General features: G+C 37.9%; 4 protein-coding genes across 4 annotated transcripts; all 4 read left to right on the top strand.

Annotated features, from left to right (window-relative positions):
- The first annotated feature begins 1,101 nt into the window (after window positions 1–1,101).
- On the top strand, window positions 1,102–1,870 carry LOC146166647 (U1 small nuclear ribonucleoprotein C-like). The gene has a single exon (XM_083387798.1). It carries the CDS (start codon window positions 1,127–1,129, stop codon window positions 1,532–1,534), a length of 408 nt encoding a protein of 135 aa, XP_083243924.1. The 5' UTR covers window positions 1,102–1,126; the 3' UTR covers window positions 1,535–1,870.
- Window positions 1,871–1,877: 7 nt separating this feature from the next.
- LOC146166648 (serine/threonine-protein kinase RIO1-like) lies at window positions 1,878–3,776 on the top strand. The gene has a single exon (XM_083387690.1). The coding sequence runs from the start codon at window positions 1,952–1,954 to the stop codon at window positions 3,488–3,490; it is 1,539 nt and encodes a 512-aa protein (XP_083243816.1). The 5' UTR covers window positions 1,878–1,951; the 3' UTR covers window positions 3,491–3,776.
- On the top strand, window positions 3,777–9,987 carry LOC146166649 (transcriptional adapter 3-A-like). The gene is made up of 9 exons (XM_083387905.1): window positions 3,777–3,911; window positions 4,263–4,423; window positions 4,858–4,998; window positions 5,294–5,488; window positions 6,221–6,369; window positions 6,895–7,007; window positions 7,640–7,768; window positions 8,467–8,657; window positions 9,768–9,987. The coding sequence occupies exons 1-9, from the start codon at window positions 3,833–3,835 to the stop codon at window positions 9,891–9,893; spliced, it is 1,284 nt and encodes a 427-aa protein (XP_083244031.1). The 5' UTR covers window positions 3,777–3,832; the 3' UTR covers window positions 9,894–9,987.
- A 1,100-nt stretch (window positions 9,988–11,087) lies between these two features.
- LOC146166650 (uncharacterized) lies at window positions 11,088–16,269 on the top strand. Its single transcript, XM_083395163.1, has 4 exons — window positions 11,088–11,533; window positions 12,563–12,806; window positions 14,555–14,769; window positions 15,681–16,269. The coding sequence occupies exons 1-4, from the start codon at window positions 11,088–11,090 to the stop codon at window positions 16,102–16,104; spliced, it is 1,329 nt and encodes a 442-aa protein (XP_083251289.1). The 3' UTR covers window positions 16,105–16,269.
- The last annotated feature ends 2,365 nt before the right edge of the window (window positions 16,270–18,634 follow it).

Consider the following 18,634-nt stretch of genomic DNA (forward strand, 5'->3'; position numbering starts at 1 on the left):
AAATGCCGCATACCACAGCACATATTGTTTGGATTAGGCTGCGGGTTAGCGTTTGGTTGAGGGTGGGTCAAGTTATTATTAATAACAAACATAATATTACTTGACCCACCCTCACCCAAACGCTAACCGCATCCTAACCCAAACAATATGCGTTGTGGTATGCGGTATTATTATTATTTTGGCATAACTTTTCACGTACAATAGTGAAAGAGCGCCGAATTCATTTAAAGAAATGAATGAAACAGTCATAAAATTGATAAATCTACGGCTGCAGCTGAGAGTGCAGCAGACCTAACTACCCAACTTGCAACAGCCCCTTATGCATTTCATTATTTGTGGTCGCCTAAAGTTACTTGCAAAATTCTGCACAAATTTTTATTATCAAAATTCAGGTCAAAGATTTTAGGTTGGAAACCCATAACTGAAGAAAATATTACAGGCATTTTGAATATTAGTGCAACCGTTCACCTCACCTCAATAGTTTTGGCTGTTCACCCACAAAATCTCTTGAAACTTTTACTATACTTTCGAGACCAGCCAGTGGCCAACAACCATTTGATAACTGTTTAACGTTGTTCTTTCTGCATCATTAAAAACATATAAAAAACTAAAAATAACTGATTTGAGAAAATATTAACTAGGGTGATTTTCATTGCGTCTACAGTATACTTGATTGCTAAAACGGTAATTTTTCATTCATTTATCCCTGTGATAACACATTGTCTTTACTCTTTATACCAGGGATGTCCAACCTGCGGCCCGCGGGCCACATTGCGGCCCGTCTGAAATTTTTGTGCGGCCCGCTAGTCATTTTTACTCCCTAGAAGTATTTTAAACCTTCAATATTAGCCTAATTAAAATGTACCAGTCAGCTTTTAGGGGCGCACTAATAGTATAGTATGGGTAAATATATATATATATAACTCTCAAGGCCCATTATAACTCTTTAGAGCAATACTTAATCTTGAAACTTAATAGGTTCTGCGGCCCATTAAATTATTTCAAGTGTCAATGCGGCCCACTATAATAAAATGTTGGACATCCCTGCTTTATACCATTAGATTAATAGCAATCTGTCACTTATTTTATTACTATTTTTTAGTGGTGTTTCAATAAATCAATAAAAATGCCTAAGTACTTCTGTGACTACTGCGACACCTACCTAACCCACGACTCCCCTTCTGTGAGAAAAACCCACTGTTCAGGGAGAAAGCATAAGGAAAATGTGCGGACCTACTACCAAACCTGGATGGAGGAGCAGGCACAGGAACTAATCGACAAAACAACACAGGCTTTCCAGAAAGGAAAAATCCAACAGAATCCGTTTGGCCCAGGTGGGGGCATTCCCCCTCCTATGATGGGCCCAATGGGTCCCATGCCCATGGGCGGGCCAATGATGAGAGGCCCGGGTCCAATGATGAGAGGCCCTGGACCAATGATGGGCGGGCCCCAAATGATGCCAATGCGCCCCATGGGTCCCCCAATGATGGGAGGACCTGTGATGATGATGGGGCCGCCAAGACCACAGATGTAACACAAGACAAGCGACTCTTTGTTTCTAGAGCTTTTATCCTGTCGTGGGAGTCTGGGAGAGTATTACAGCTAAAAAAACTGTGTTTTACCGTGATTGTTCATGTGTAAATGACATATTTCTTTGAACTTTATGTTGGTGTTGATTTTAATCAATTAAACAATGTCTTGTTTTGTATCATAATCATACTGTGGGGTATTATTTCTAAAAAAACTGCTTTTGTAAAAGTATACTTAAATTGTTTAGTTTACAAAATGATGTGTACTGTCCAGCTACTCTGAAATTCTGGTTTATTTTATTTTTGTGTATACATATTAGTAACTGATTTCTCATTTTTAGGTTTAAATTGCCTCTAAAACATATCCAATCTAGGGTTAGGTTAATTTTACACAAGTTAGTGTGTAGAGTGTGGCAATCAAAATGGAGGTTGAACCTGGTCAATTCGATGACGCAGAGGATGACCAAAAAATTGGGGAAGTTCCCAAGTTGAATGGGGACGAAATCCCAATGGAAGAAGACTGGGATGAAAATGCTGATGTTGAAAAGGATGACTTTGCTGAGGATGAGTTGGATATTTTAGAGGATGCCCTGCTAAGTTCCCATTCAATTGGTGAGGGTAGCTCACAAAGTTTTCAACCCAACAGCAAAGCCCTGTCGAAATTCTCTAACAAGATAAAGCTGGACAACTACGATCAATCTTATAAATACAGCAACGATTTTGGCAACCGAAAGGCAGCTGGTGCACAAAGAATAAAGGACAAATCCGATCGTGCCACAATAGAGCAAGTACTTGACCCAAGGACACGTATCATTTTGTTTAAAATGCTAAGTCGCAATGTGATTAGTGAAATAAACGGCGTAATTAGTACTGGAAAAGAGGCCAATGTTTACCATGCATCGACAGCAAATGGAGAACATAGGGCTATAAAAATTTACAAGACTTCAATATTGACTTTTAAAGACAGGGATCGGTATGTGTCAGGTGAATTCAGATTCCGCCGAGGCTACTGCAAAGGAAATCCCCGAAAAATGGTGGCAACTTGGGCAGAAAAAGAAACTAGAAACTTGACCAGAATGTCTAACGCAGGACTCAACTGTCCAACTCCTTATTTATTGAGAGGCCATGTCCTGGTTATGAAGTTTATTGGGACCGATGGCTGGCCTGCACCTCTACTGAAGGACACAAATCTTTCTGAATCCAAGTATAGGGAATTGTATTTAGATTGTGTTTTGCTTATTCGCCATATGTACCACGAATGTAAACTGGTCCATGCCGACTTGAGTGAATTTAATTTGCTCTTTCATGAAAATCAGATTGTGGTAATTGATGTGTCACAGTCTGTCGAGCACGACCACCCCAGAGCACTTGACTTTCTCAGGAAAGACTGCACTAACATTAACGATTTTTTCAGTAAAAAGGGTGTTGCCTCAATGAGCTTGCGTGAACTGTTCGACTTTGTCACAGACGTGACCATCACTTACTCCAATATAGACCAATACCTTGCAAAGGCAATGGAGAAGGCAACAAACCGATCTGAAAATCCTGAAAACGACAATAACGATGATGCTGTTTTCGGACAGAGTTTCATTCCGCAAAGACTAAACGAAGTAAAGCACTTTGAACGGGATGTAACCAATGCAAAACAAGGAAAAACAAACGAGATCTATTATCAGGGGATCACAGGCATGAACGCAAACCTTTCTGGAGCAAGAGAGGTTCCTGATTTGTTGGACAGTGACGAAGAGAGTGACAGCCAGGGCTCTGATACATCTGATCTTGATAGCCCACCTTCAAAACAAAAAAATCCAGTAATTTGTACGAGAAACATGACTAAAGAAGAGAAAAAAGAACACAAGAAAAACGTGAAAGAAGAAAACAGAGAAAAGCGACAGATCAAAACTCCAAAGCATCAAAAAAAGAGACGTGATAAGTTATCCAGGGCCCGAAGAGCAAAGTAATTTTTTTAGCAAAATGTTTACTTTTAAATTTGTTAAGTTATAATATATTTTAATGTCGATACTTTTTGCTTAAACATTTTCGTTTATGTATACAAATTGCAATTTAACTCAATGATCATTTTTTTGTTTTACTATGGTGTCATTGCTAATCTAGTGGTTTATTTTATGGTTAGCTACTTCAATTATAATTTTTATTAAATGTATACCACCGTTTCATTTTTGAAACATACTCATATGGCAACGTCCTCAAACCTGAATAAATGTTCCATCAATTTACAATTTTAGATTAGGCAATTTAGGTAGTGGTGAGTTTAAAATACAGCTTGACTTCTCTTTATTACAATGGGAGACTTCAATGGACTCAATTTTCCTGATTACACCCCAGTGGATCATGCCAGACACTGTCAACAGTACACAACGAGTAAGTTATATAAAGAAAAAGCAAATAGCTTTAGCCCTGAACCACAATTATTTGTATTATTCAATTATATGCCTGTTCCACAGTGCTGCAGTATTTTTATATTTGTTTTCATATTAAACATGAAACTACAAGCATCACTAGCAAATCTTAAGTTTATATCATTAATGTAAAATTGTTTTACCTTGGGTACACTATGCATGGATCTGTAATGTAGCTTGATAATGAATTGCAAGGCAATAAATATCGAGTAGATCGACATCAGTTTGATTAGGATGTTTAGATATAACCTTGTATCATCTTCAGTTAATTTCTACTGTTTTATTTTACCTTGTTTGCCGTATTTTTTTATAGTAATAAACCGCAACGATGATGACATGGTTCAGCTAGACGAGATGGATTCTCTGCAAATGGACTTGGAGACGTTGCTGGTGGCAACCACCAGGAGAATGCACCACCTCATTTCTGGTCTACAAAGCTTAAGCGACGGCCAGGAGGGAAAAAAGGACAAAAAGGTATATTGTAGTATTGCATTTAACATGACACACGTAATATTTTTCAACACAAACTGGGTTGTCACAAGGTCTTTGTATTTAAATTCTTTCAATTTGGTGAATTCTTTGAATGTCTTTTAAAAATTAATTTGCATCTTGAAACGTCTTTCAAAATTCTAAGGTTGTTAATCTTCAAATTTATTTTATGTGTACATTAATAAATGTGTTTTAAAAGTGCCATTGTTTTTTAAAAACTTTTTTTATTTGTCCATGGTATTTAAATACTGTTTTATTTTCACATAATATTCTAAACACATAAAGTAGCTCCATTTTAGGTCTTGCAAAATCTAAAAAAAAAATGTATTTCATAAAAAATGTATGCCAACCCTGCCTATAGTTATTTTAGACAAGGTTATTAATTACTAAAAAATGGTCTATGTCACTTATTTCAATAGTTTGAATTCAAACGCACAAAACCAATGGAGGAACGGCCAAACAAGAAGTTGAAATCGGCAGACTCTCCCGCACATGCAAAATATTTTCCAACCGGATCTACAAATGTATCATCCGGAAGATCAAAGGCCAAAGGGTCAACGGTAAATTTCATAACTTGTTTACTTTTTCACTATTAGTGTTCAAAATAGATTTTCTGTTTTTACTCTAAATAGAAATTTTCTATGGGAAGTTATAATTCTTGAATTAAATTAGATCTTTGACTAAAAATTAGCCCAAAACCGTTCCACAAAGTTGTGGTTTGGGTTCAGCTTGACTCCCTGATTTTGAATATATTATTGACCTGATAAGTGATAACAGTGTTAAAACCATAGATTAAACACTAATTAAACTTTTATGGCCTATGTTACAGTTTAAATTTACATTGTGCCTTTGCAGCCCAAAGTGTTAGAGTATGAAAGTGTGGCTGAAGATTCACCCGCCTCACAACCTACCCGTGTACCTGTAAACGATGCCCCCAACAAGTTTTGGCAATCTATCGAACCCTACTGTGCCCCTATCACACAAGAGCATGTCGACATGCTTGAGAAACTTTGTCAATCTCATGCTGTTGACAATAAAGAGTATTATGAGGTAAGTGAAAAATAAACTTTACTGCTCCAAAAAGTTTTTCAACTTACCTAACACGACCAAAAAAAAAAAAATGATAATGTCTGTGTTTATTAACTAGATTATCAATACTGCATTATTTATTCTAAGATTTTTTCCAAACATTTGTTTTATAAATTACCGTTTATGCTCTATCAGTTAGGCACTTATAAGCCCTTCTCATTAGGAGGGTCTAGTATGAGTTTGGGTTGTTTAAAAAAATACATTACAAAACATTCGTTTACCATACATAAATAGTGCAGCATGCAGGTCTGTTGCTTTTTTAGTCTATTTTGCTCAGTCTTCATTTTGAGTTTAATTTAATACTACTTGCTAAACAATAAAAGACACACACACACACACACACACATGTGTTTAATAACAACTGTAATATGGCCCCTCAGAAGCTGCTTTATGACCAACGATTACGGCTTCCGTATCAATAGTACACCGAAAAGCCGTCGCAGACTCGTTGAATCTGTCGATCAATGTTGCAAGCAGGGCAAGCCAGAAAAACAACTAGCCTGCAGTGAGGTTGGAACTCGCGACCTCCGGTCATACAGGGACCATATACGTTTACCATTGAACGACAGGTTGGACGAGTTTGCGATGGCTTTTCGAAATACTACTTTCTAAACAGTTTCAAGTTAATACCGTTATTAGTATTTCAAACTGTACTCGATTTGAAACTGTACATGGAAACCTGCATTTCCTCAGATACCCGACCTGGGCGAACATTTCAGCCAGCGGTGGGCGCTAGAGGACATGCGTGAAGAGAAGAGTGAAGGGAACCGGGCAATTGTTAAAACTTCAGAAAAGCAAGACAACAAGATAGATGGAGTTCTGAAGAAAGCGTCCGACACGATGTATGAATATCAACCTAGAATTATATGTTATGATTAAAAATATATACATAACAATATTAAAACATTTGCAAAGCCAAAAATGTCGAGTAGATTAAAATAATGCTCTAACTATAGAAACTTAGACTGATAACAATTGCGTCCCCCCTTTTATAAGTGATGCTTGAATTACTTCTCAGTCACATTAACTGAAGATGATAAAAGCTCGTATCGAAACGTCTTAATCAAGATGATGTCGATCTGCTCGACCTTTTTGGCTTTGCCATTCAATATCAAGTTACATTACAGATCCGTGCATAGTGTACCCAAATATCAAAACAGAAACATGAAAACCCGTTTCACTATGACAAATTTTAATACACGCTTTTACATTAGCATTAGCATGCTTTATTAGGTCACAGTAAAAATAAAAGTAATCAAATTATGCAAAAAAGTGGATAAAGCAAGTCTTGAAACAGTTGCATGACGGTAAATAAAACGTTTTGCCTTTTCTAACTGCATTTTAAAGTATTTTTTTAATGTGTAAAGGACTGCAGGCGACCCGTGTCCTTTTGGTTCATTGACCCAGAGGCTTATATCTGCATTCGTTGACGAAAACATCATGTTACCACCGGAGCATGCTGCTTCCCTCATTGAATCTGGTAATTTCAAATATAAATTTATTAGTTTATATCAGGGGATGGTAATTATTTTTAACAGGGGTCTGTATGGGAAACAGAGAATGTCTGGATAGCCGGGTAAAACAGGATCCGAAATACACCATCGATAAAGTGTATGATACCTTTGAAACAGAAAGCTATAAATGTCCTTGTTTTGGCAAATCTGGTAAGAATAGGAGTAAGCGAGGTTGCTTAACCAGTGTAATTTATTCAATAATATATTCTAAAATAAAGAGAAAACGGTAAAGGCCTATTTTTTGGTAGAAAGTGAGCTGCGGGCCAGTTTCGTTAAAAGAACTTGTTTTTACCTGAAAAAACTTTTTTATTTATTTATTTATTTTTTTGAAAGCAGTTACATTTACTTTCATCACGGGTCTACGGTGTTAAGAGCACTTTGTCGTGTTTTGCTAACAACCGAGGAAAAACACTAATCGGGTTTGTTGTCTTGCATATTGGGCTACCTTGCTTAATGGGCTGCAGTTTGCCCAGGTCTGGTGTATAGCTACTGTAGCTTATCAGTAGCCAGTAGTCTATTACTTTTCACTAATTTCTAAACTAGTAGGAAAATAAGCTAAATATGCCGAACGCATGCAAAACAAAGGACATACTTTTAGGCAAAGATGGTGTGAATCCTTTATCTATGGGAAGTGGAAATCTTTCAGCTGACCCGATCAAATTTTCAAAGTCGCTGACCCACACCCACAAGTTGGAATCCCGAATTAAAATGGAACTGATTGAGCAAGGTGAACATGTTTCGTTTTGTACTTTGTTTGACCTGTGCAGTTACATTTTTAATTTTTAAGCGATTGTTATCAATATATACAGATTTCACATCCGATATTTTTTGACATAAATTTGCTGAAATAAATGATTTAAAAGCTGGAAATATGTTTCCCAAAAGGAGATGGAATAACATTTGTGCTGGATGATTGTTAACATGGCCGTGTAAAAGCAGAAGAATGTTATTTTACAGTTATATTTTAATTTTTGCTTGGGCAAATCGAATTTGGAATTACAATCTAAGAGTAAAGTTGTTCATTGTCCCATATAAACATTTTAGGTTTATTTTTGTCTAAAAAAAGCAATACATTCCATTTCCAAGTGCCGCCAGTATTGTTGTATGTCTTTCTAAAATTAAAAAAAGTCTGAAAACTAAAAAATTCGTGGTTAATGCCAAAAACTTTCTTCAAAAAAAGACCAAATTTATGTCACGCGACACAATATATTGCGTGCCTTTTATATGCAAACACATCTTTAGTATATGGATCTATTATATACAAAATATAGAAAAAAAATCGTGGTTCGGAGTAATGCCAAACACTTCTCCAGTGTTGTTATATTTCTTCAAAAATTAAAAACAAATGTAAAACCTGAAAAAAATAACCAAATTTTTGTTGGCGCAATATGTTGCGGACCTCTCATACGCGAACATTACTTACAGGGATCCTAGAACCGGACACGGCCGACTCGAAGAAGGAGGATGAGGTTCTTGCGGAGCTGATCCGGAGCCAACAGGAGCTGCGAGCGGTCGGGAACAGGAACAGAGATGTCCTTCAGCAGCTCCTCCAGGTCGCCAAGGAGGAAATTAAGAGACAGGAGATCAAGAGGAACGTCGACACCATCAACACAGAAGTGAGTCGGCAACTATTCGCGAAACAATAGGCGCCGAACGTGGGTGTGCAGAGCGTTTTTAGACGCCCTGGATTTCTCGTATGTCGTCAAAACACCCTGGAATTCGACCAAGTTTTCAATAAATGTAAAAAAATAATTTCTGCGGCACAGTCTTCTTAACCAAAAGTATTTACAGGTTTCCGCAATTATTATGTATAGGCACGAGGTCATAGAATCCCCAAAGTATGTTTTTTATGTTTATTCAATTTTTTTTTAAATTGTTGTTACGTTTTGCACATTTGAATACAAATTTTAGTGCGAAAATAAAGTTTTAAACGGCGAACTGGTTGGTTCAATTATAATCGGCAACAGCTGTTATCTAAGAGCTCACATTTTTTATCTAATTAATAAGCAATTTCGCACTGTATATACTTGGAATTTTAAAAGTTAGACACGGAGCTATTCGCTTTGTGTTATTTGCAAGTTAGCTTGTCCAAATATGAGCAATAATTTAACTGAAAAATAAAAAAAAGTACGCAGCATATAGCTAGCAAATTGATTATCGCAAAATTTAAGATAAAAATATTTTATTACCATTTTTTAATAAAACTGTTAATTTTAACACAAGTAATTGGACAGTTATTTGTCTAAACTACTTAAGTCCAGTTAGGTCATTTAAAACAGTGACTTAAGCGCTCTTAAGTTAAGTCGTTAAGTATAAGTAAAATGGCCGTAACCAGTGTTGTAAAAGCTTAATTCACTGTTTTCAAATGACTTAAATGACTATTTTTTGTCAACATTTTTGTCATAAAATTGAGCTATTTATCCTAATTTTTGCGCATAAAATACTTTGCTTACTATATGTTGCCGTTTTCTTGTGTTTTACTTTAACACCATTGTTACTAATCGTACGACTTTAACAATTTCAATTGTTTAGCGTGATTTTTGATAACAAGGACGTGACTTGAAATTGACTTGATCAAACTTCGACTTGACTTGGGCAACTGATGACTTGGACTGGGACTTGACTTGTTATTTAGACTTGACTTTGACTTAAGTTATTTTACATATGACTTTACTGGGACTTAAGTCGAACACTGCCCGTAACATAATAACTTGTACATCTTCCAGGTAATGGACCACTACCGGCGAGTAATGGCGGCTCGACAAAAAAAGAGAACCTTGCAGAAAAAAGAAAAGGACGCTGCACTGAAAGCCTTGCGCGAAAGAGACGCCCTCATCAAACAACTGGAATAGAACGTTTCTCCATCACATCGCATCATTACACTCAAGCATAAGTTGCAAAAAAACGCATTTATGTTGGTTGGGCCACGGGTGTCTAAGAAGCGGAGGGATATGGGGCAAAAAAAAAACATTATTTGTCGTTTTGTTTGCCGTTCTGCAACTAGGACATTTTTTAACTTATGGTTTGTAATACAGTGGTTGACAGCGCACACTTTGTTGTTAATATCTAGGACTTGTCAACCCAATCATTGTAACGTAAAAACACATTACACATAGCTTTTTTGGTTTATCACTGTTATTGTTCACTCTGATTATCACAAATTCCCGGACTTACAGATGTTTATCGTCATTTTCGTTGCTGGCTGAGAATGTTGTTCAAATTGAACTCTACCTTAAAATGTTTTTGTTTTCGTTTGAAATTGTTTGGTCCTCTGTTTCACTACCTAATCCAATACGCCTAGAAGCAACATTCTTTTATTTAAATATGCTTACGAACGACGTCTCGAAAGTTAATCGACTATTTAACAAGTAAAGACTATCATAAAGGTGTAGCCAACTTATGTTTGATTACGATCAACTGAAATATTTTTAGAGACTCTCGCTTCTCTAGTTCGGTAAAAAAGAATCGCAAGAACACTTATTAAACATTTTGAGCGTTAATTGCATTTAAAGCCAGCGATGGAGGTCAATTTGTTACGTCAAAGACCGCTTTTTTAGACTTGTCCAGACAACAATTGGTCATTTTAATGTTCCGCTTATGTTAAAACCACATATATTCGACGCGATCGACCAGGTGAAATGTGGCGGTCGACGTGTTGGCTACCCCTGAGCTATATGAACAATTTTTTCTCCGTTGCAAGTTTATCACTCTGTTCGTGATTTTTCCTGCCAGTACACCGCGTGTTCATTGTCACCGCTCGTTATTTGTATACGAGCTTTAATATTCTTACCACGTCTTGCTGCAACCTCCAACCATTGTGCTCCGAAATTCTTTCAATTGTTTTTAATCCTTAAAAACTTTAGATTTAATCCAAAAAACAAAATTAGCTCAAAACCCTAAAATCAGCACAGTTTTGATTGCTTTTAACTTGTTCATCGTAGCGATATAATTACCAGCTTACAGTGTTACCCCTTCCTAAACGCGCTCTCCTTTCTTCACAGCCGTAAAACGTAGGCCTTGCGAAAAAAAGCACAAACTAGGCAGCCATGAAAACCTGCCTCCGCCTGCTGAAGCGCTGTGCTTCCAGACTACCACGACACAACGCAACGACCCACCACCAATACACAACCACAACAGCAAAATGCAACCCTCACTGCCAGCAGCAACAAGCCAGGACCTTCATAACATCGCACTCGCTATTTTCTCCGGCCTTCTATTCAACGTCGAGCGAGGCTGTCGCTGTTCCACAGAGCGAAGAGACAGTGCAGCCTGAAGAAACAGAGGAGTCGTCTCCAAAGGCTGAAGAGTTACAGAAGCCTGAAGAAAGCGAAGAGCCGCTTGATTACGCCCTTTGCGAGGTGAAGCCTGGCAACCCCTGCTTTGAGGAGTCGCTGCGTCACGAGGACTACTTCGGCGTCTCGCGCCTCTTCACCTTGCGCGAGCTGTTCGACGCGCGCGTGCATTACGGGCACAAGAAGGGATCGCGCGACTTGTGAGTATCGCACTTTTATTGCGTGATTTTGTTTAACAAATTCGCCTGAAGTAATCCCGGATGTTTTCCACCAGGGGTCGGCAACCTTTTTCTAGTCGCGGGCCAAAACCAAACTCAGAAAAATCTCTGCGGCCGCACAAAATGATAACTAAGAATTGTGTTATTTTCATGTTAAAACAACTGTGAATCAGCCGGACCTCGGATCGTAATAAGATTTAAGAAGGCTGTAAAGTGTTAGCGCAAAGAGCGAAAAAAAGCGTTTGTTTGGTTTAAATATCGAGTTGACACGTCGTCATCCATACTACTAACGAAAGTAATAAAACTACTTTGAGGGAACGCGCTAACATTTAAAGTTAAGTAGGACAGTGTTGGCACACCTGGCGAGCAAAGCGAGCGCGATTTTTTTGGTATACCGGGATTTGTTTTAAATTTCTTGCCAGTTTTTATTACAATGCCGAAAATAAAATAAATGTTAAAAAATATACGTCCAACATTTTGAATGCGTTTTCCGTGACGCACTTGGCTGCCTTCCACGGCGCAACGGTAAAGAAGCGCTGATCTAGGTGAAAAGACAGTATAAAAACGTAAACAAACCGGATGTAGTAAGATCATTCGCGCTCCGAAAATTTTTCGCACTTACGTAGCTGTAAAGCTAATTTTAAAATTTTCCAACAGTTGCTCGGAGGAAAAATAACATACTTTAAATGTTTAAGAATTCTTCCTGATATTCAATACAGAGTTATAGGTTCATGTGCTCGCCAGTGCGATCGCAATGCACAGTCGTCTCGAATTAAAGGTGTAATTAACTCCCACAACCTTAAGGCCCGTTTACACTACAGCTGCGCTGAGCTGAGCTGCGCGCGAAAATCGCTCAAAAACGTAACGTTTTTCTATAGCTGCACTGGGCTTGAGTTTAGCAAAGCGTGAAAATTGCTCCAAAGCGTATTTTTTCGAGCTGCACGGGGCTTGAGTTTAGCTATGCGTAAAAAGGACTAGACAATCCTAAATGGTTTTACCTTTGTTGGGCAGTCGCATGCAGTCCTACCTGTATGGTAGCCGTCTGGACGTGGACGTCTTCGACTTGGACAAAACGTTCGTCCACCTGCAGCGCGCACTCAACTTCATGGCTCACATGGCTTTCCGCGACGCTATTTTCCTCTTCGTCACCAAATCGCCACAGCACGGTCACATGGTCGAGTTAATGGCCAAAGAATGCGGGGAGTTCGCACACACGCGCCCCTGGCACGACGGAACGCTCGCCGACCGTCACTTGGTAAGTAGGCATGGACTAAGACAGTGGTTGCCGCGAAATACTTTTTTGATTTTTGCTCAACTCTTACAACTTTTTGTGTAAGATTAGAGTGGAATAAATCCAATTACAAGTTCCCTACGTTATTTAGAGTTGATGAGTGTTGTTCCAGTTCCGTTTATTGTGACATTCTAGTGAATTACCTACGGAAAAATATTGTAGAATTGCCGCAAGCCAAAAAAGGTTGAGAACCACTGGCCTAAGATATCGTTTCGGAACCGATACCCGATGCCAAGCAAGACATCTCTGTACTCTTCCTATAATCCTAATAAAACTTTAAAGTTTAGAAACCAAAGTAAAGGCAGGATTAGACATTTGTTAAAGGAATATATCTTCCAATATTAGGGTGGTATCGGTGCCGATCCGATAGCAGTTAATATAGGAATTCCAGGAAATATTTGCGATCCCAAACGGCAAGTTTTTCCTCAAAAGGCTTTATCAGAAATCTGTGCCATGGGCTCTTAAGCTTTTTATGGCCGTGACCCACTTTTGTTTTGAAAATAACCCATGGCTTTCTTCTTAAAGTTCTTCTTAAATTGGTTTTAATCAACCGAAGCTATCACAAATAACTATAGAATGTGAAACGAATAACATTTATAACCCATACGTACAACAGAACTGTTAATGTGAAGCTTGAGAATTTCTTTTTTTGCTTGTTTCAGCATGGTAATGACTAATGACGTCATTTAGTGTCGGATCCGATCGCGATTTTTGGTCCAAAATTTTAGGTTTCGATACCGCAATAAAATGTTAAGTATCGGACATCCCAACTGGTGAGTTTCAACGGCTACTACCCCTATGTTGGTACAAAGTCTAGAACAGGGGTGGGCAAACTGCGGCTCCCCGGCATGTTTTTTGCGGCTCTTTTAGTCGAATCGTAAAATTCCAAAAAAGTTGTGGCTACCAAGAGTTCCGTTTCTCTTCCTTTCATTTCTTTAGTTTGGTAAGCATTCGCTTGTGGCGTAACATTGGACATATAATCCGAAGAGTTAATAAACTGCAAGTTAAGGCAATTTCATTACTAAGGTTTCAGAGATTAGCGAATCAAACAAAAGACTGACATTAAGAAATGTTGTGCGTGTTTGTTATTACCGTTATTATTATTTCGTTAATTTTTACCGTTTTGTTATATTGCTGAATTTACAATATTAACCGTTTTTGTATTGAAATAATTTCGAGGCTCTCTGGTACTTGTATTTTCTGCAAATGGCTCTTCTATTGCATACATTTGCCCACCCCTGGTCTATAGGTGAAAATGCCCACCGTGTGCCTAACCGATTTTCTGTTGGCAACCTCAACTATTGCTAACATATAATTTCAACCGTACCTACTAACCTCCCCTATTTGCTTTGGTACTACCGGTTCGCGAAGAAAGTGACATCACCAAATTCCATTTTGCTAATCTCAACTATTGCCGATATAAAATTGTGTCGCTAATCATTCCGCCAGGTATCGCACCGTTTTCAAAGGGTTTTGCTCAAGGGTGGGAGAAAACAAGTTGAATTTGTTGCTGATACCCTTTTATTTCCCCTTAGTTGTCCTATATGCCATTTTTTTAATTCATTCAACTTGTTTTAGGATAATGAATCGCGCTAGAGGTCGCACCCTGCGAGATTGCCAATATAAAAGTGTGTCGTTAGTGAGATCCAACTAATATATAACTTTCACTGTTCAACCGTAGGTACTAAACCCTACCTCTCCTTTTGCTCCAGTACTACCGGTTCGCCAAGAAGGTGAAGATGCCCACCGTGTGCGTTCTCCTCTCGCTAAAGGACGGACCCAACGATCAGCATCCGGCGCTTGCCGAGGCGTGCAAGATCAACATCCCGACCATCGCCATCGTGGACTCCAACGTCAACCCTTCGCTCGTCACCTTCCCTATTCCGGGAAATGACGACTCCATTGCCACCATAGAGTTCTTCTGCAAGTGAGTCTCACACGCAGCTGCCGTAGTACGTCACTTGTCAATCAACACACGTCATTTGTTAATCAAAATACTTCTCTTGTCAATCAAAATACTTCTCTTGTCGATTAAAATACATTACTTGGCAATCGCAATACGTCACTTGTCAATTAAAATACGTCACTTTTTAATCAAAATACGTCACTGTTCAATCAAAATACGTCACTGGCCAATCAAATTACTGATCAATCAAAATACGTCACTTGTCAATCAAAATGCGTGACTTTTCAATCAAAATACGTCACTGGCCGATCAAAATACGTCACTGGAAATCAAAATACGTCACTGGCGAATCAAAATACGTCACTGGCGAATCAAAATATGTCACTTTTCAATCAAGGTACGTCGCTGCTCAATCAAAACTCATTTCATATTAAACAAATAAAAAAAACTGTCGTGTCTTGTCAATGAAATAGGAAAAAGTGATATAAAACTGGTCAACTGTCAATCAAAACACAAACGAATGTAAAAAGATGTCTGTTAATATGATCTTTGTTGTTGGGAATTTTCGTGGTGTGTAGTAAAGTTGTTTTGAAACTGTCTTTTGTAAGCCTGACTATATTGGTAAGGTTATAAAAAACTTTTTTTTTTAAATTGGGTCGTTTATTTTTGTTAGAAAATCATTTAAAACTCTAAAGGCATCGCCTTTTAAAAAAAGATTATGTTTTGTGAGTTTTTGCCCTTAACTGTTCGCATGTTGCAATGCTTACTTTAATACTTATCCCCATACTTTTTTTAAATAAATGTGTATGGTTTATATCCTTTTCCATCACCGAAATATACTATACGTCTTGTGGCAAATAATAATTTGGTTTGCCGGTTGTTCACTGTGTTTAACATCGAAAAATAATGCCCTGTGCCGCTCCTGTCTTCAGAGTATTCAAAAAAGCAATCCTTCTTGGCAAAGAGAAGAGAAGAGAAGTAGCGTTGGAAGAGGCAGAGTCCATCAAAAGCAGACAGATCGAGGAAGAGCAAAGCGGTGCAAGCAAGGGTGAAGAACCAACTAGCGAAATAAACGACAAACCACAAAGAAGCAAGGAAAGTCACAACCAACCGCAAAGAAGTGATAGTGACATGAAACCACGAGAATTCACAGAATACGTGCAGCAAAGAAACGATAGTTACATGAAATCAGGTGGGTTCGACGAATTGAAAAGAAGAAAGCGTCACACGAATCCACGAGAACGCGAAAGTCGCAACGAACCACAAAGCAGCAATAGTAACTTGAAATCAGAGCGGCAAAGCGTTGACGACGCTTACGACTTGTTTCGAGAATTCCACGACGACGAGACTGATTGATCGTAAACAGAATGGTTTGATTTTTCTCTACGTCGCTCAGTCTTTCGCGTGTTCAACAACCCCAGGCAACTTGTTTTATCCAGGGTTGGCGAAATGAGCGTATCGCAACTAACGCTCTTCTGCGCAAGTTCGTTTTCTCGCTGTTGGTAAAAATTTTGAATAAACTTTACGAACAATTTCCATTTTTTCAGTAAGATTAGATACAGCAGTAAGGGATGTACAGCAGTGATTCTCAAAGTTGGCTGAACGAAGTATAGTTTTGGGTCTGCAAAACAAAACATTTCGATCTTAAAACACCAACACTAAATTATTTTAAAAAAGTAATTAATAAAAAATAAATTCAAATCCCATATGATTGATTTGAGCGTAAAAATCAGTAAAAAAACGCAAGGGCTCCGCCATTGAATCTTTTGATCTACAGTACCGGCAAACCCAAACAGAGTTCCATCATTTGGGATAACGGTACACGCTGAACAAACAAAATAAACGATGGTAAAACCTGTTTATTTTGACATATCCCTCTTACTTTTTTATCATTATTTGCATCAAGGCTTCGGGGTTGGAATGAGTCCGATTTTGGCCGAGAAAATAAAGTTGAATCCCGAGTCCGTCTACAACCCTCGTCCATTTATACTACATAATTAAAATAGTGTGGATATACAACAATCGACTCATTGGTTGGCTTATAGCCAGGGCTGCGGAGTCGGTTAAAAACAACCCGAGTCCGAGTCCGACTCCGGCCAAATGTAAGATTTTGTCGAGTCCCGAGTCCAGCTCGGACTCTACAGCATGTATTTCACCCATTTACGCAACTAAATTAAGGTGGGTTTTCTGCAATCCACTCATATTGGTGTCATAATTAATCCACCCGCATAACATGGTTTAAAAATATTTCACTATTTGCTATTACACTTTTACTACTTACATTTTGCCGCCTTAACAGTTTTAAAATTGGGTACTGCGCATGCGCACGTCGGACTCTGGACTCGGGTAGTTTACGCGGTCTTACCCAGCCCTGCTGATACCTCAGCCAACCACATTACACGGTTGGAGAATATTTTTTCTGCCTTTCTTGCAAACAAACAATTTCGCGTTTGTTTTGTTTTTTTATTGTTTTTTTCTGGCAAAATTGTGAGAATAAAATCGTGCAATGGGCGGAAAAACAATAACGCTGGTCAACAAAAGTTCACTTTTTTTAGAACTGGAATGTGAGTATTTCATTTAAGATGTATCTTTGTGCTGATTCCGAATTTAGCCTTTTAGTTTTTTTTTACTTAATATAGCGCATCACATTTTTTAAAATATCGTCAAATTTAAATTTTCAGAAAATGCATTGAAAGCATTGCACAGTCATAATACACGACCTTTAAAAACGTCTGACATACAACTTTTTGTGCACACGTCTCAGGTCATCACGATATGACCTCTATCAGAGGTTTTGAATTTTTCTCCCCTTTTGAATCCTTTGTATTGTCTTTTTGTTCGCTACTAACTGCTACATGATATTCTGAAAAGAACAAATTAAAAAAACTGCTGAAAATGCATTTTGAGTGATGTGCATAACTCATCTATAAGTTAAGTTAAGTTAAGCAGATCATCAATCCTTATCATAAAAGAATGCAATTGCATTTTCTTAAAAGTTAGCAAGCATCAACTAAATGCCAGCCAAGCACACAATTCCAGCTTTTTACAATGTGTACCCTAAACTTTTTGAAAAAGAATAGCAGTCGGTACAAATATGGCACGAATACAGCTATGAAAATGAATAAATAGCAATATTACTGATTAAAAACACGTTGATGAAAGATCCTCCATATACTATTCTTTTTAAAGATGTCAGTAAAACCAAATAGAATGCATGGGTGAATCACATCAATGTTGGATAATGTTACGGTGCGCAATGCGCCTATATTAATAATAAGTAATAATACAGCAAAATATTGAAACAAATAAAATGCAAACATCTTAAAAACCTGATGTGTTGGTAAAAAATATGGATAGTTTCAGAATTAGTGCCGGAAACAGTTTTGAGAATCTATTACACCTTTGTTTATATTTGCTGTTGACCAGTGTAATTTAAAGCGCAGATTGCACAAATAAAGTTAAATACGAATGGCCGGCACTATTCGTGGTAAAATTAGGAGTTTAGGTTATTGGATATTTAGTCATGTTTTTATTGAACCAAAGATGTAGCGTACCGTAGTCAACTTGTTTTTCATATTTAAGCCGAGAAATGTTTCAAATAAAATTAGGTCCGAAAGTTGCCCAGCTCACACTGGATGGTGATTTATGTGTGAAATTAACTTCCTGTCTAATTCAGTCAACTAATCACGTCGCGTTTCCCTTTCGCCGCTTCTGACTAAAGTAATAAAGTGTCAAAAATATGCCGTGCGACTCCAGTGTTTAAACAGTTGCGTGTCAATCAACAGCCACTGATAAAACAGTTGGCGAGCAAAAGCTTCATTTTTTTAACTTTTTCGCCTGAATCGGTAGCCTACGTACTAAACGCTGGTAAATGTAGTTGACGGTC

This window comes from Ascidiella aspersa, chromosome 1, assembly GCF_963924565.1.
Source record: "Ascidiella aspersa chromosome 1, kaAscAspe10.2, whole genome shotgun sequence".
NCBI lineage: Eukaryota > Metazoa > Chordata > Ascidiacea > Phlebobranchia > Ascidiidae > Ascidiella > Ascidiella aspersa.

Excerpts from the sequence above, each read along its gene's own strand:
- LOC146166649 (XM_083387905.1), top strand. The coding sequence starts at position 3,833 with ATGGGAGACTTCAATGGACTCAATTTTCCTGATTACACCCCAGTGGAT. Across the intron at positions 4,999-5,293 it reads CAAAGGCCAAAGGGTCAACG|CCCAAAGTGTTAGAGTATGA; the intron begins GTAAATTTCATA and ends GTGCCTTTGCAG. Across the intron at positions 8,658-9,767 it reads TCGACACCATCAACACAGAA|GTAATGGACCACTACCGGCG; the intron begins GTGAGTCGGCAA and ends TACATCTTCCAG.
- LOC146166648 (XM_083387690.1), top strand. The coding sequence starts at position 1,952 with ATGGAGGTTGAACCTGGTCAATTCGATGACGCAGAGGATGACCAAAAA.
- LOC146166647 (XM_083387798.1), top strand. The coding sequence starts at position 1,127 with ATGCCTAAGTACTTCTGTGACTACTGCGACACCTACCTAACCCACGAC.
- LOC146166650 (XM_083395163.1), top strand. The coding sequence starts at position 11,088 with ATGAAAACCTGCCTCCGCCTGCTGAAGCGCTGTGCTTCCAGACTACCA. Across the intron at positions 11,534-12,562 it reads AAGAAGGGATCGCGCGACTT|TCGCATGCAGTCCTACCTGT; the intron begins GTGAGTATCGCA and ends TTTGTTGGGCAG. Across the intron at positions 14,770-15,680 it reads ACCATAGAGTTCTTCTGCAA|AGTATTCAAAAAAGCAATCC; the intron begins GTGAGTCTCACA and ends TCCTGTCTTCAG.